Below are 16,521 nucleotides of genomic sequence, written 5' to 3'. Positions count from 1 at the left end.
TGGTCTATTGAGATTCAATGCAATCCCAATAACAAAGCAAGTTACTTTGTGGATATCAATAAGCTGATTCTAAAGTTTAGATGGAGGAGCAAAAGACCCAGAACAGCTAGTACAACACTGAAGAACAAAGTCAGAGAACTTTGACACTATGCAACTTCAAGACTTACTATAAAACTACAGCAATCAAGACAAAGTTTTATTAGTGAAAGAACAGGCAAGTAAACCAATGAAACAAAATAAAGAGCCCAGAAAGACCCACACAAATACAGTCAACTGACCTATGACAAAGATGCAAAGGCAATCCAGTGGAGAAAGGGAGTATTTTTAAGAAACAATGCTGAAACAAGCAGGCATTTTTGTGAATAAAAATGAATCCCTAGACACTGACCTTGTACTTTTCACAAAAATTAACTCAAAATGGATTAGAAACCTAAATGTAAAATGCAAAACTATAAAACTTCTAGAAGATAACAGCAGAAAATCTAGGTGACCTTGGGTTTGGCAATGAATTTTTAGATGCAACAGCAAAAGCATGATCCATGAAAGAAATTATTGATAAATTGGACTTCATTGAAATAAAAAATTTCTGCTCTGCAAAAGACAATGTTAAGAGAATGAAAAGTCAATACATAGACTGAGAAAAAATATACCTGGCACGTAACAGAAGCTATGTAAATGTTTACTGCATGACAATGAATGAGGATGTGGCACTGGGAGGCCTCCAGCAAGGCCTTAAGAATCTGATTTTCATCCCTTGGATACTTGCATGTACTGTCACTGAGAGAATCGCTTCCATGGGTTCTCCCTGTTATTCTCAAACTCTTCATTCTGTTTTTTTCTTTTTTTTTTTTTTATCAGAACCTATGCAATCTAAAATAATTATTTTTATTTGTTTACATGTCTATCAGCCCCCACTAGCCTGTGGGCAACGTAAAATCGAAGGTTATGGCTGCTGTGCTCACCTCGATTTCCCCAGTGGAAGATGGAAGATGTGTGGGGGGTGCTGGGCTGGGCAGTGAGGGAGATTGCTCAGAAGTTGCCCGGCCCTGGAGAAGCTGGTGGTCCAGCAGGGATGAGTGGGGTAGGTCAGAGATGCACTCAGCACAGATGAACAGCATGTGAAATGTCCCCACAGAGGAATGTTCAGGATGCTAGGGACGGGAGTAGAGAAAGGCCGGCTTGTAAATCTGGTGGTAACACAGGGCCTGGAACTGAAGTTCATTTACTTGTCAGAGAAGGTTCCAGAAGGGGTAAGCATGGGCACAGACTTGAAAATGAAACACAGAGTAAGGGCTGTGAGTGGAATCCTGATGTGTTCAGAGTATCCAGAACAATCTAAGGCATCTGGGGCAGGCGAGGGGAAGAGGGAACAGACCACAAAGATCTCTGATCACCTCTCCCCCAAATGTAGACTTTCTCTCTTGTTGGAGGTCCTAGAAAAAACAGTCCCGCGGGGAGAATTTTGGACTCCTCATCTCCTGGGCATGCTGCTCAGTCATCACACTGTGTCTGACAGATGAGGGTCTGACAGAAAACAAATGACAGCTTAGCGCTGTTTGGTGGATAAACGACAATAAATCGACAGGCCTGTGGTTCAACAAATCAAAGGGTTCTGCTACCATGGCAACAGAGTGACAGGGAAACTCTAAAATAAGAGGAAAAGAGGAGCAGGCCAGAAAAGGTTTAGAGAGAAATCTCAGCAGATACCTGGAGGGAAACACAGAGACAGGGCATCTGAGTTGAAAGCCAGAGCTGGCTCTCCTCCAGCCTGGCCTGGGAAAGTCTGGATGCCCCCGGTGGGACCCTCCCCTGTCCCAGACTCAGTTTTCTCTCTATCCAGAGAGGCGTTTCCATGGCAGCCCACAGCTCCTCAGTTTGAGAATCATTGCCCTGGAAGGTCTGGCAAGGGCTAGGGTTCTAAGCTCAGAGCTTGAGAGCAGCAGGACTTATTACAGAAAGGAAGGAAGAAAGGGAAGATGATGACAGCAAACCATCACTTACTAAAAGAATCGGACTGCACAGGCTGACTGCCTTGAAAAGGTCCAGGGGGACAGGCTTCTTAGATCCATTTTTGGAGTCGGCTGACTCAGGCTGACTCCAGCTCCACAGCCTCCCCCCACCACAGCCGGAGCCTGGAGACCCCTAGTGAATGCCCAGCCCCAACTTAACCTTGAGTGAAGGTAGCCGTGCCCATGTCCTTGCCTGCCCTTGGGCTCAGTGTCAAGCCAGCCGTATCTGTTTTCTGTCCACCTGCCCTACTCCAGGTCTTCCCGAGGGCTCTGTTCAACTGGCCTCTCTTCCCTCTCTTTCTTTCCTCAGTCGGCCATGACTGTATTTTAGTCCTCATCTGCAGAATATGGACACACTCCCCTGTCCTACTTGCTTCACAGATCTGTGGCCAATGACCAAAGGTCTATGAAGACCCCTAAAAATGCAAAGTACTGTCATGTGTTGAAAGGCAGGGTGGGGTAGTGGATGAGAGGGTAGTCAGTGGTGTTGCCACTAACTTGCTGAGTAATCTTGGTTAAATTATATAGCCTCTCTGGGTTTGTTTCCTCATCATTAAAAAAAAAATGTTTTTAATTGATTTCAGAGAGAAAGGGAGAGGGAGAGATAGAAACATCAATGATGAGGGAGAATCATCAATCAGCTGCTTCCCCCACAGCCCCCACTGGGGATCAAGCCAGCAACCCAGGCATATGACCTGACCGGGAAATGAGTCGTGACCTCCTGGTTCATAGGTTGACGCTCAACCACTGAACCATGCCGGCCAGGCGGTTTCCTCATCATTACAATGGGATCACACTGCCCAGCCAGTGGTGGAGTGGTGGATGATGAATTCCCCCGGGGTGGGCTGGGGGACAGGACTACTCCTTTGCCACCTGTTTGGATGAATGGTGACCAGATAGCACCTCCCTTCTGGAAACAGCCTGCTACCCAGGTGACCTCAGCAGAGCTCCTGCCCCTTGATCCATGGGCACAGCCAGTGTTGGATCTGTCTGGGTCTGTTGGGTCTGCTTCCTCCCAGGAAGGATGTACACCTAAGGCAACAAGACGAAGGCCACAGCCCTAAATCTCCCTCCTAAATCCACGCTGTTAGAAACTGCATCCTCGGCCACCACTCTGACTGCATAATTTCTCACTGTGCTGAGCAAACCCTGTCTGTCTCCAGACAAACGATGCTGGGCATCTTATGCTAGAAAACCTTCTTGTCCAGAAGGATAAAAGGTTCTGGCCGCAATGCATAAAGCAATGGTTTCCAGGTTAGTTTAAGAAGTCACACTGAAAGCCACAAAAAAATTTCCCTAACCATGCAGTAGGAGAAATGGAAAAATTTCCAGTTTTCTCATCAGAATTTACTACTCCATAGAGAAATCACAGCATACAGCACACCCTGCACAGCCAGCCCTCTCTACCTAGGGCATCTTTAACTGTTCCAGAGAAAAGCAACAAAAATATGCTTCCCTAACTTGATCTTCCCTAATCTTAAGAATCCTGGGAAGATCACTGAGTGAAGGGCAAGGCTGAATGCAAGACTATTCCAATATATGTTTAACAGTACTTTTATGTAAGGTTCTTTATTTTAACAAACAAATTTCTGATATCAAATGTGGGAAAAGAAACCTATTGTTTATCACTTTGAAAATCATATAGTACCTCACAGGAGCTCTCAGCATGCTTATTCCCTAGGAGCACTCATTAGGGAACTGATTTTAAAGAAGAGAATAACAATGCAATGTAATTTCTGGACCAGTAGATCATATAAATGGAGATTTCTACAATGTGTAGAAAATGTATTCATATCAGCGGCCCAACATCTCCCCTTAATTCTGCATATATCAATATACCTAGACAAATTCTTTCACCACCGCCCCAAGGATTGAAGACGATCTATCTGGCCTTCCTGAAATAATGTTGGTATCAAACGGAGGAAAGCAGAAATAATGAGATGTCCCTGATAGAGAACGTGGGCCCATGTGGACCCGCGATGATTTCCCCATGACAATCTTGATTTCTCCTCAAGGTGTGTACCGTGGGCAGCCGAGGTGATGGGCTGCATCTGTCCCCAGGTGTCTGGGAGCAGTGTCCCGAGGGCCTCTCTCCTGCTGGTGCCTGCGCTTACCTCCATGCTGTACTTCTCCACCGTCCTTCTCAGGGGGTCCACAGCCTGCCAGCAAATCAGGATGCACAGGTCAATCAGCAGCATGCCCCCGACGATCACAAGCAGTTTCTGGTCCTTGATGATCTGCAGCGAGGGTGAGAGCAGCACGCAGTGTGTGTGAGAGAGAGAACTTCCTAGATAGAAGTGAGGGGCTGGGTCAGGGAGTGACGGAATCGGGTCACCCTCAGTGGGAAAGTCTACTGAGACTCCATCACAGGATAAACCAGCCAAGCTCCCTGCTGGACATTCACGGTCCTTCCCGAGCGTGGCCTGGCCACCTTTACACACACGCTGCACTTAGTTAAGTCTGCTGTGATTTTCACCTCCCACTCCTATTTAGGAGCGGGTTCTTTTGTCCAAAACACTCTTTTCTTTCGGTCTGGCAAACTCCTAATAATCTTAAAGACCCAGATCCATTGTTATCTCCTCCATGAAGTCCCCTCTCACTCCCACAGCAGAACTAATTACTTCTCTAGCACTGTTCAGATACTTCATTATCAGGAGTAGTAATAGTAGTAAGAACAACCTGCCTCTAGGTTGACGGCTTTACATACAACATCTCATATCTAAAGACGCACATTGTTTTTCCCATTTTATGGATGAAGAAACTGAGGCTAGTGCAGGGTTAAGTAATTAGCTCAGAGTAATACTGCTACTAAGAGGTGAAGCCCAGATTGGAACCATGTTTCTCCTATCTCCAGGGTCCATACCCTCCAATATTTACAGCACCGACCCAACATTATATTAAGTTGTATACACGTCTGCCCTTCTCAGTTAACATTTATTTGTGTACCCTCAGTACCTAGCAGGGCCTGGCATGCAGTAGGGAATTTGATGGATTGAACTGAGATGAAGGCATATAAAAGGAAGAAATATAACTTCCATCCGTCTTTGCAGCCTTTGATATCTTTATTGCACTATGAAATTCCCACCCCACTTTCTGTCCGTTTGGTAGGGATTGGCCTGGGGACAAACGCTGTCAGTGCCAAAGCTAACTTGTGTTTCACTCATTGCATGTTTATGTACCATCCCTACCTCCAATAAAAGCTAATGTGAAGAAGTAGTTCTAGAAAAGATTATAGAAAAATAAACAAAGCTGAGGCAGAAGCTTAAGAAATATCACCAGGTCTGGCTTTTAATGATTAAAGCCATTTTTAAAGGAGAAATAGAAACTCAAGGGACCTCTTTGCAGCTGAACCGTGAAAAGAACAGGAAGAAAGTATCTCTGAGTTATCGCCGAAGAGATCCAATCTACCAAAACCACTTTACCTGGGGCAAGCGCTGGCAAAGCCCCCTCCTTGAGATTTTCCAGAAGCATCCAAGGAACCGCTGATGCTTTTCATAAACCCAGCTAACCTGTGCCCTCGGGGAAGCTAAGCAACACCCTGCCAGCCTTGAGAAGTTGGGCCAGAAGGAGGAAATGCCCGAGGAGCTTAGGACTCGGAGCACAGGCTCGCAGGGTGGTGCTCACCCAGGGCGGTTTGAGTCCCCGAGCATTTGCCCATGCTGTGCCTGGCCCGTGGAAACCGCTGATGCTTTTCATAAACCCAGCTAACCTGTGCCCTCGGGGAAGCTAAGCAACACCCTGCCAGCCTTGAGAAGTTGGGCCAGAAGGAGGAAATGCCCGAGGAGCTTAGGACTTGGAGCACAGGCTCGCAGGGTGGTGCTCACCCGGGGCGGTTTGAGTCCCCGAGCATTTGCCCACGCTGTGCCTGGCCCGTGGGAGGTCTTTCCCCAGCCTTTCTGCTGGCACCCTCCTACCCTGATGTCCCCAGGAGTAGCTACTTCACACTACATTTCTGATAATTTGATTTATGTCTGTCATCCTATTACATTGTGAGCTCTGTGCAGTTTGGTTTTTGCTAATTGCCCCACTCTTAGCACCTGTCAGCGAAAAAGGACTCAATAAGCATTGACTGATGGATGATGCTCTAAGAAAACATGCCCCGAGCACTCACTCAGTGCCAGGCCCTGTGCTGGGCACTGGTGACACAGAGATGGACAGACCCCGGTGCTGCCCTCCAGGGTCAGCAGGAGAGACGGACTTGTCCTGGATGATGACAAGAGGGTGTTGGAGGAGAGGAAGTGGATTCACAGAGGAGAAGCTGGGGGACACGGGGTTTGGGAGGAGGTTAATGTCAGGCAATGGAGGCAGCACTGCAACATCAGAGGAGCTTCCTCAGGTGGCAGCTGAGGGAGGGACCACGTCATGTCACCCTGGTTCCAGAGTCTCCTGTGACTCCCCATCACGCACAGGATAAATTCAGCCAAGCTCTTTTGCTTGGCATTCAAGCCTTTCCCAAGCTTGGTCTGACTACTCCCCAAGCAAGTGCACTTCATTGCTGCTTAACCTTTCCCTCCTCTGTGGCCGAGTTGTGTTTTTCACCCTTCAGGCTTTGTGTGCGGCTGAGCATGAGTGGGGTGGGTAGGGGGTGGCTGGAGACAGGGCTAGGTGGAGGGGGAGAGCTTGTGTGACATAATGGGGCCTCACAGGGTCCACTGGAGGCTTGAGCATCTTTAAGCATCAGTGTGATAGGAGCAGTCTTCAGACTGGAGGTGGAGGCTTGCGGTAGGAGACCAGTTAGAAGCTAGGGTAGTTGTCCTGGTGAGCAGGGAGGAGGCAAGATGCAGAGCAGTGGCTGCCAGGATGGACAAGAGGATGCTGAGGCCACAGACACTGGGCATCCTCCTGTCCATCTGGCTTTAGCCTCTCAGTCCCCTCCCCTCCCCAGATTTCCCCCACCAGTAAGTGCCAGCACCTCCAGATCCCATCTTCTCTGCCATGGCTTTCCTATGAGACCAAAGGCCTATGACTCTTCCCATAGTCTTACTTCCAGGAGGCAATAAGGACCTTGAACTTACTCAGTTGTGCAGTTTTCTCTTGCTCTCTTCCCATAAGGTACAGAAGTGCGGAACACCTTGCACTCCAGCACACAAAAGCTTGGGCCTGTTGGGACTACACAGTATACACTGGACAAGAAGTGGCACATCGAAGGGAAAAAGCTGAGAGACATGGGGTGTGGCCACACTGAAGGAGTCACCTGCAAGGGCTGGAGACTTCCCTTCAGAGTGGATACAGCACCTCTTCCGCTGGTGCCTGAATAGGAAGGCATCCACGTGGCACATCTGGCCTTCAAAGATGAGCACCAGAACTTCCCTTTGATAAATGTGACAGTCTTCCCAATTTTAAGGCTCAAGTATGAAGTTTGAGGTAGCACGGGGCAGTGAGAAAAAAGAATTTGAGATTATGTGGACCTGGATTTGGCACTAACAGCATTTGTAGCTGCGTCTCTTGCTACCTGTGTGATCTTGGGCAAATTACTTCCTCTCTCATTCTGCAGTTCTCATCTATAAAATGGAGAGGAGCAGAGGGACGAAGGGAGTGGGGAGGCTCATGTATTACCTCTAAGTGTGGTGCCAAGGGGAGAACATGGGCTTTGGATTTAGAAGATCTCATTCGAATGCCAGCTCTTGACAAATGTGATCTGGGGCTTGTTCCTACCTCTAAAACTGGGATCACTGAGCCCGAAGCTGCAGAGTTGGTATAAGACTAAAAGGAGATCTAGTGAAAGCACCTAGTTACAGTGTCTGGCACAGAGAAGATGCTCAACGAATGGCAGCTATGTGTTATTTGGCTACCATTACTTGGGTTTTGACAATTAGCAATTCTGTTTATGTGCCTGGTAGTGACATCTAGGGGCAAATGTGATATTTCACCTCAGCTCCACTAGACCCAGGGCTAATGATCACACTGATGGATCCATGGTTGGAAGATTCTGAGAATAAGAGGAAGGACATGTCTCATTTCCTTTTGGCACCATTTCCAAATCCTGGCACCACTTGGCCTGTGTTTGTGACTGAATGGATTTAAGCCACATTTCGTTTATTAATTGCAGAAAAACTTTAGCGCCTACTCAGAGTGAGCTATTTTAGGCACAGGGATGGGCAAAACATAAATATCTCATCCACATGAAGCATGCATGATAGTGAGGGAGACTGATTGTGAATAACTTGATAAATACTCACACATATATACAATAGAAGGTCAAGGAGAGGTGATTTAAAATAGCCTTTTAAAAAGAGATCTAAATTTTTAAATTTAAAAATAGCACTGACCTGATCATACAAAGCCTGAGCACCAGAGAATCCTCATGTTAGGCAAGGCTAACAAGTCTCCCATCAGCTTCCCTGACTTCCTTATTTTTCAGCTTCCTCTTCTCTCTGTTATATCATGCTCCTTTCTCTCTCTGAGGCTAGCAAGTTACTAGCGCTCCATCCTCACTGACAGAGATGGGAGCGAAGGCACCCAGGAATGAGGACGCACCAGGTTCTGGAACCAGATCTGAGTTTCATCTTACAACTAGCTATATGATCTTGAGTAAGTCTTGTAATCTCTCTGAGCCAGTATCCTCATCTACAAAATGGGGTGATAACTACACAAACCACGTGAGATTACTAGAGCTCTGCTCATAGTTACTGTTCAACAGATGTCAGCTATTATTATTATTACATGTCACTTCCCACTGTTGTTAGAACAGGGATTAGTGAACTACAAATATGGCCCACGGCTTGTTTTTATAAATAAAGTTCTATTGGAACACAGCCTTTTCCATTCACGTATGGATACCGCTGCTTTTATTCTACAACTGCAGAGCTGAGTCGTGGCAACAGAGACCGTTCGGCCTGCAAAGCCTGAGAGCTACTTTCTGGCTCTTTACAGAAGCAGCAGCTGACTCCTGGTTCCCTAAAAAGGCATTTCTTTACTTCTTCAAAAACGTTCAGATATTTTTTTGACTGATTCAGACTGGACTTCTCTAGGACCAACTCATTGTCTAGTTTCAGGTACACCATTCCAGGGGGAATACAGTGTGAATGGTGTCTCCCGGGGTCGTGCCACACAGTGGCCCCGACTTCCTGCGTCACTCAGATGGCTGATGCTTTAGTGAAGCTGTTCAAACTCCTCTTGGCATTTTCCTCAAGCTGAGCCTGGATAAAGACCTGAGTGGATATCCCTATGTCACTGATGGCAACGGAATCAAGTAATATTTGTAGTGAACTTTCTTTTCCCTAAAAAAAAAAGAAAGACAACAACAACAAAACCCCCTCTGCCCACAGGAGAAGATCTTATCTCTGAGTTACTGCCCTCATCTCAACATTTCAGCTCGGTTCTAGGGAGAGGCAAAATAAAGACTGCAATAAGGCTTCTCAGTTCAAGAGTTTATGACTGGCCCTTAGACAAAAGAGTAAATGCTATAAAAATACCGAATTTGGGAGCATTAAATCACCACATGTCAATAGGCTTCTTTTCCTGTAATGTCTTAAAAAAATCTAGCCATATGGGTGAGTTTATGTTTGTGCATTCAGGGAGGGCATGCCATCGTGGATGGAGGGACAAGGAGGTGGGAGCCAGGGAAAGAAGAAAAAGATAAAAAGACTATATGAAAAAAAGCGTATAATTGCATTTACAAATTTTTGTAAATCTAGTATATATGTCAGTAAAAAAAAATTAAGGGGTCCACTTTAATAAAAAAGTCTAAACTAAAAATAAAACCACAATGAAACTGAACAATAAAAACCCACCTTGGCCATATAAAAGAAAAGCATGGAGAATTCAATCCCAGTTTTGACCTGCAACTACTACAACCCTTTCAAAACAATCTGGTTCCCAGCCTTGAGTTTCCAATTATGAGACAAAGGTCTCTTTCCCACCTTTAACTCCTCTAGTTTGGTTTGTGAATGCGGCCCTGCAAACCTGCCCCTGGAGTAACTAGGAGGCCGAGAGCAGGAGTTTCTCCTGATGGAATGGTGTGTGCATCTGGCCTTGATCATCTGCACAACAGACACAACTGGTGACCAAATCGGTACTCAGAGCCTTTTGCAGTTTCTCAGACAAGACCCCTAGGCCCACCACCAGCTGGAGCTCTCAGGTGCCCAGACGCCCAGGGGCGCAGCAGGCTGTGGCCACATCACAGCTCTGTCTCCGGGGAGCTTTCAGACAACTCAACTCCTATAGTCTTCTTGACATGTTTTGTCAACTGTTACCAGATAATCAGTGTTCTTGCTCACCGATCACATGAGTAATGGGACATAAAGGCTGGTTCTTTATTACAGATCACAGTATGGATGAATCACATGTGGGCACAGAGGAATCAACACTGCGATTCTTCAAAGCCAGGATGGAGCTGTCCTAGTGGCAGAGCCTCTCTCTAACCAGAGCCGCAGAGCAGGAGGGCTCAGGAAGTCCCTTGGTGCCTCTCAGACTTTGGCTTGCATCAGCATCCTGGGAAGCGCTGGTGAGAAACAGGCTCCTGGGCTCCCACCAGGATTCCTAGGGCTGGGGCAGGGGAGGGAGGGTGTGGAACTGAGAAGGTGCATTTCTAATAAGCTCCTAGATCAGCGGCTCTCAACCTGTGGGTCGCGACCCCTTTGGGGGTCGAACGACCCTTTCACAGGGGTCGCCTAAGACCATCGGAAAACACATGTATAATTACATATTGTTTTTGTGATTAATCACTATGCTTTAATTATGTTCAATGTGTAACAATGAAAATACATCCTGCATATCAGATATTTACATGACGATTCATAACAGTAACAAAATTACAGTTATGAAGTAGCAACGAAAATAATTTTATGGTTGGGGGTCACCACAACATGAGGAACTGTATTAAAGGGTCGCGGCATTAGGAAGGTTGAGAACCACTGTCCTAGATGCTGCTTACGCTGCTCTGTTATCCCAGAAGCCTATGGGAGGGGATGACAGGCTGGCCAGCTGCCCTTGAGGTGGGGGGAGGAGGCAAAAAAGGGGGTGTCTGTTACAGTGGGGTCCATTCAAAATCCTTGAGATTATAAGAGTGAAGGATGCGCGAGTGCCTCTTGCAGAGCAGAAGTGGCTCACAGGGCAAGGGAGTGCTGTGTGGCCCTGAACAAGACAAGCTGGAGGGTGAGCCGAGCCCAGGAGAGGGGGAACCGCCAGATGCTCAGGGTGGAAGAAGCCACAACGGCCAACTGGCAGAGTATTTCACCCCTGTCAAGGGCACCACTGGAGAGAAAGTCCCGGTAATGGGGCCTTTGGAAAACCCACAAAGATACCCAGAGAGTCTAACGGGCCTGCTTAATCTATGCCAGGCCCAGCAAGCCCAATGCCAGCTACTGGCAAGTAAGGTCATTCCTGCCCCTTCTACTACTCCAAGCTCCAACTCTGGAGGGTTCAGAAACCTTGGGAATGAGCTGGTAAAAGAAAGAAACAACCCACCTGCACCCCTTCTCCCAGGGCAGGTGGCAGGCCTGCCACAGGGCTGAGCTAGGGAGGGAGAAGCTGTGCCCTTGAATGCAGCTTGAAATTTGGGATATTATGAGGGACTCCACGTATTAGTTGCTGACAGAGGACCTTCAAAGTCATGAGACTTGCCCCAAATTTTATCTAGGAGCAAGGGAGGAAGCACCACTGGAAGAGTTAAAGGGACAGTGTTGGAGAAAGTTTCTCTCTGATATCCTAAGAATCAAGCTTAGTCAGCATGCTGCTGGTGACAAATGCTTTCCACCCACATGAAGACAGAACTCCTGTCTTCCAAGGGCCTCTTTGAACATGGAATGATTAAATCAGGTCCCTGTCCTGTATCATTCTCCTCTTTTAAGGGATCCCAGTGCCCAAAAGTTAAAATTCAGATTCCTTACCATGACTCCTGCCTTTCCCTGGAGCCTCTTCTCATACCCTGTCCCTGCGAATCCCGTGCCCCAGCCACGGTAAACCTCTTTCAGCAAAAAGAATTCACCTTCCCCTCCCCAGGCCTCTGTGCACTATCCCCTCTATAGGGCTCGAAAACTCCCCAGCCTCTGTCTGGCTAATCCCCACTCACCCTCCAGCCTCAGCAAGGTGACACTTACTACATGAAGCCTTCCCTGAGTGCTGGTACCCCAGCGCCCCCCGCCCCCCCCCCCACTTATGTCCCTGATCAGCCCTTATCACTGCACATGGGAAAACCCTTTGTAAACTGTATGATTTTCCCAAGTGACTGAAGGTATAGATGGGGTCAGGTGGGGCAGGGATTGTGTTTATCTTGAATTCCCAGCAAATAGCCTAGTGCCTGGCACATAGTAGATGCTTAATAAATATTTGTTAAATAAATGCTACCTGGACACTGCAGACACCCTGAAACAGAAGGAGTGATTACCTTCTTCTTCATTTTCACATTTTTGAAGATGGCGTGGACCCTCCATGTCTTTGCAAACATTGCCCCGAAGGCGGTTGTATAGCCCACGGTGAGAATCCAGGTCCTGACCTAGAGGCCATGAGAAAACACAAGCATTAGCATCTCGTAGGTAGACCAACCCCGTCATTTATGAGAGTTTCCCAACAAGGGGACTCTAGATGATGAGAATAGATACTCTACATTTCATAGAGTTTTACTAATATCAACAGTCTTTCAATTGCATTTCAATTTGATAGACATTTAGTTCTATCCGCCACTTGCTGGATCCCAGGGCCATGGGCACTGAGGCATTTGAGATTCAAATCCTGCCTTCGATTAGGCCCCAAGGAAGCCAGCCACAGAGAGAGGCATGAAAGGCCCCAGGACCACTGAGGGCCCACTGAGGGCCCCAGGGCAGCCCTCTGGCCTTCTCTCTTTCCTTTCTTCCTTGAGAGCCTTCCATGTGGGGAGACAGACCTGCAGAAGGGAACATAATTGCTGCCTTCTGTTTCTTCACTTGAATCTATAGGAGGCCAAGTGGCCCCAGAACCTCTTCTATGGGTCCTGTGCTTTGGGCAGTGGGTGGAGGAAGTAACTGAGCCACAGGGGCTGAGCCTGGGCAGATGAACGAGCCCATGATGGGCCCTCTCAGTGTTCAGCAAACCTAGCACTTTGGTAGAAAAAAAGAAGGACTTGGCTAGAGCTGGCCCTGGAGGACACATTGTGCACCACGCCAGCTCCAGACCATCATGAGGGGCTGCTCATTTAGGGAGGAAGGCCAGAGGAAAAGGGCTAGGACCTTCCCACTCCGCCCAGGGAGTCTTTCCTCAGGCATCTGGAGGAAGAGAGGAGCGGATGCTGCCCGGATTCTGCTGCCCAGCCACCCCGGCCCTCCTACCACAGTTAGGCCACGTAGCGCCTACTGAGCTGCGACCTCAGGAGTCTGGTTACTCAGTGCTAGGCCAGCCTGGTCCCTGAGCCCATGCTGGACCATGGGTCCCTGCTCAGGACTAAGACTGTCTGGCTGTTGCCTATTCCCCAGGACAAAGATGTACTCTGATCCCTAGCTCTGGGATGGTGACTGATGGGAATTGCCAGCCTTGAAAGGCACCAATAGCTTGGATCCCTGCAGGTTGCAAAGGGCCAGTCACCATCTGTTAGGTTTGGGCGCTTTCTGAATGCCCATTCCCTGCCTGCCCTGCCATCATGATCAGCCTCTCTGGACTTCATCCTCACCAGCTGGACTGGACACCCTCCAATAGGCAGGACACTCGCCTAGCTCCGGGCTGGGCCCAGCCCCGGGCTGTGTGCCGCTGGGGCCTCCTGCTCACTGGGACAAAAAAGCTGGCTGCTCTGTGAACTCTAGTTCTAGGCTTTGTTTTTTTCTCTGCTTTTCCTCAGCTCTTTGTGCTAAATTTCCTTTGAAAAGTCCTCACCTGCCTCAGCTGAACACAAGAAGGTGGATGTGGTAAGAGAGAGAGAGAGCCAGGCTAGACCAGACAGGTCAGGCCCTTGGTGGCTAGAGGAACTGGACACAGCAGATTTTCCCAGCACAAGTGTGCTGTCAGCATGTGCAGGAAGTTCCCAGAAATGTTCTAGCCAGGTACCTTCATGGAATCCCTTCATTCTGCCTTCCTGGACACTTGGCTCTCCAGCTTTTCAGAGACAAAGCATTTCCCCTTTCTAGTTTATTTGTGAAAATAGGCACAAGCTAGGTAGACTGCAACGCTAACCCTCTAAGTCCAGAAAGGATGACAGCATTACAGTTATTTTTCAGAAACATGGACATGTGAGGTAGGAATGCTGACAATGTACAGGTGGGCACTTACCTTTTTCTTTTAAATTTCAAAAACAAGGAGAAATCAGATAGGCAAGAATGAGTCAGTCCTTTAGAGAAGGCATAGGATGGCCACAGTATCACCCATATTATAATGCCAGGAAAGTGAACAGAACAAAGAGGGGAAGGAGCCAATTATTGCAAATTTAGACCTGAGCTCATTCAATGACTAGATCATTCATCCCTAGTCTATTAGAGTTTCATAGGATCTTAAAGATCATCTCATTTACTCATTTGTTCATTCCTTCTTATGTTCATTGAGTAAGTACAGGTGCTTCTCTTCTTACGCAATGGGGTTATGTCCCAATAAACCCACTGTAAGTGAGAATACATTTAATACACCTAACTGACGGACCATTCTAGTTTAGCCTAGCCTACCTTAAAGTGCTCAGATCACTTTCATTATCTCACTGCTGCTGCCCAGCATCATCTATATATATAAAAGCCAAGCAACTGGAATGATTGGAATGACCAGAATAACCGGTTGCTATGACTTGCACTATGGCCAGCCAACCAGTCCAATTGGGGGCAGGGCCGGCTGGCCAATCTCCTGCGGCTCCTCCCCCTGGCTGGCCCACCTCCTGCATCCCCTCCTCCGGGCTGGCTCGGCCCGATCAGCCCCAATCGGGGTGGGCTGGCTGAACCTAACCCATGCACGAATTCATGCACCGGGCCTCTAGTGAGAGAATAATGTACCACATATCATTAGTCCAGAAAAAGGTCAAAATTCAGAGTAGGTCTCTACTGAATGGGAATCATTTTTGCAAGTTGAAAAATCCTAAGTATATGCCACTACAAGTCAAAGACTGTATAGTTAGAGGCTAAATACATATGATAAAAACAAACAAACAAAACAACAAAAACCAGGGGGATGCTTTTGGAGCTGTCAGTTGAGTGAGAAAACCATTCGGCCGGTGAGGAAGCTGAGACAGCATTTAAGATGTTTCTGTCATCTATGCCACATAGCTCCACCAGAGCTGAGCCTGGAACTCAGCGCCTGGGCCCAGTCAAGCCCTCTCACCCCCACACCGTGCGCCCTTCTCCCCAAACAGAGTCTCCTTAACCCAAATCAGGTTCATCCATGCCCAGGAATCAGCTGTCAAAGGGACAGGACACACCGGGTGGCTGACCAGCCTGAGGACCCTATCCTGAGTGATCTTAACACACTTCCAAAGCAAATGGGTTGCCATTGTTAAGACCAATGGCTTTCATACATCTTGATCATGTTCTTCTACCAGAAAAAAACAGTTTTCAACATGTACACAGAACATGGAAATTTTAAAAGGATGGTAAAGGATGAAATAATAGCATCATTTTTACCTCATCAGGTGGCTGACAAAGATCTGTTTCGGGTAGAAGTGTCACTCCAATGTGCTTAGCATTATATTTGCTTGACTTATGTGTGTTCTTTTTAAAGTAATCATTTTCAGGCCACTTGCCTATTTTGTGAGGCCTAAATTCATTAAGACTCAATGATATAAATGAGTTAAGTTAGCTAAAACTCAATCATATAAATTGAAGCTGGCATCTGGAAACTGCAATATCTTGCCACAGACTGAGAGCAAAGAATGGTTGAGGATTTCTGGGCAGAAAAAGTTGCAGGCATAGCAGACTGTGCCTACTGGCCTGCTGGCAAGGCTGGCCCTTAAGCTGCTGTCTGTGAACCTGGATTTGGGGAAGGTTCCCACCATCCCCTCAAAGATCAGAGTGACTCTCTGTGCTCGAACTGTTTGTGCAAACAACCTGGCCTATGTTACACACCTGCTTTCCCTCTGGGAGTCTGGGATTTTGGTCTGTGCTAGGCACCCACCCCTGATAATAACCCTGAGGGGACTGGGTGTCTAGTGAGCTTCCCTGGTAGACAACATTTCATGTGTTGTCACAATTTGTTGCTGGGGAATTAAGCACATCCTGTGTGAATCCACTGGGAGAGGCTTTTGGAAGCTTGCACCTGGTTTTCCCCGGTCTTCATCGCCTGAACATTTTCCCTTTGCAGATTTTTCTTTATGGTCTTTTGATGTAATAAATCATTGCTGAGTACCACTAACGCTGGATCCTTCTAGTGAATTACTGAGCTGGGGGTTGTCTTGGGGGTTGTCAACACTATGCCCCATCACTCTCTGATGTGACGGATTGACCAACACTCCCTTCTCCAGAGGGTTCCTGCATAAAGACCACTAGACACACCCACTGAGCCGGGCCCCAGGGTCAGTTCAAGTATTAAATGTTCGTAAAGCTTAATTGCTTTCATTTTTTCTACATAAGAGGTAAATAAAAGCGGTAGTATATTCTTTCTCAAGAAGATCCCAGTGGGCTCACGCCCCATTCGG

At 47.4% G+C, this 16,521-nt stretch overlaps 1 protein-coding gene across 1 annotated transcript in view; it reads right to left on the bottom strand.

Moving 5' to 3' along the window:
- The window catches only part of GABBR2 (gamma-aminobutyric acid type B receptor subunit 2), a 341,708-nt gene that overhangs the window by 49,752 nt on the left and 275,435 nt on the right, over positions 1-16,521 (bottom strand). The window contains exons 13-14 of the mRNA XM_006758607.2: positions 12,337-12,444; positions 4,124-4,246 (exon numbers count right to left, since the gene is read on the bottom strand). Of these exons, the coding sequence (XP_006758670.1) occupies positions 4,124-4,246; positions 12,337-12,444 (231 nt within the window). The remainder of the gene's footprint in view (positions 1-4,123; positions 4,247-12,336; positions 12,445-16,521) is intronic.

Source organism: Myotis davidii, unplaced genomic scaffold (assembly GCF_000327345.1).
Source record: "Myotis davidii unplaced genomic scaffold, ASM32734v1 scaffold534, whole genome shotgun sequence".
Taxonomy (NCBI): Eukaryota; Metazoa; Chordata; class Mammalia; order Chiroptera; family Vespertilionidae; genus Myotis; species Myotis davidii.
Note: the sequence above shows the minus strand (reverse complement) of the source record. Positions and strands in the feature narration are given on the sequence as shown.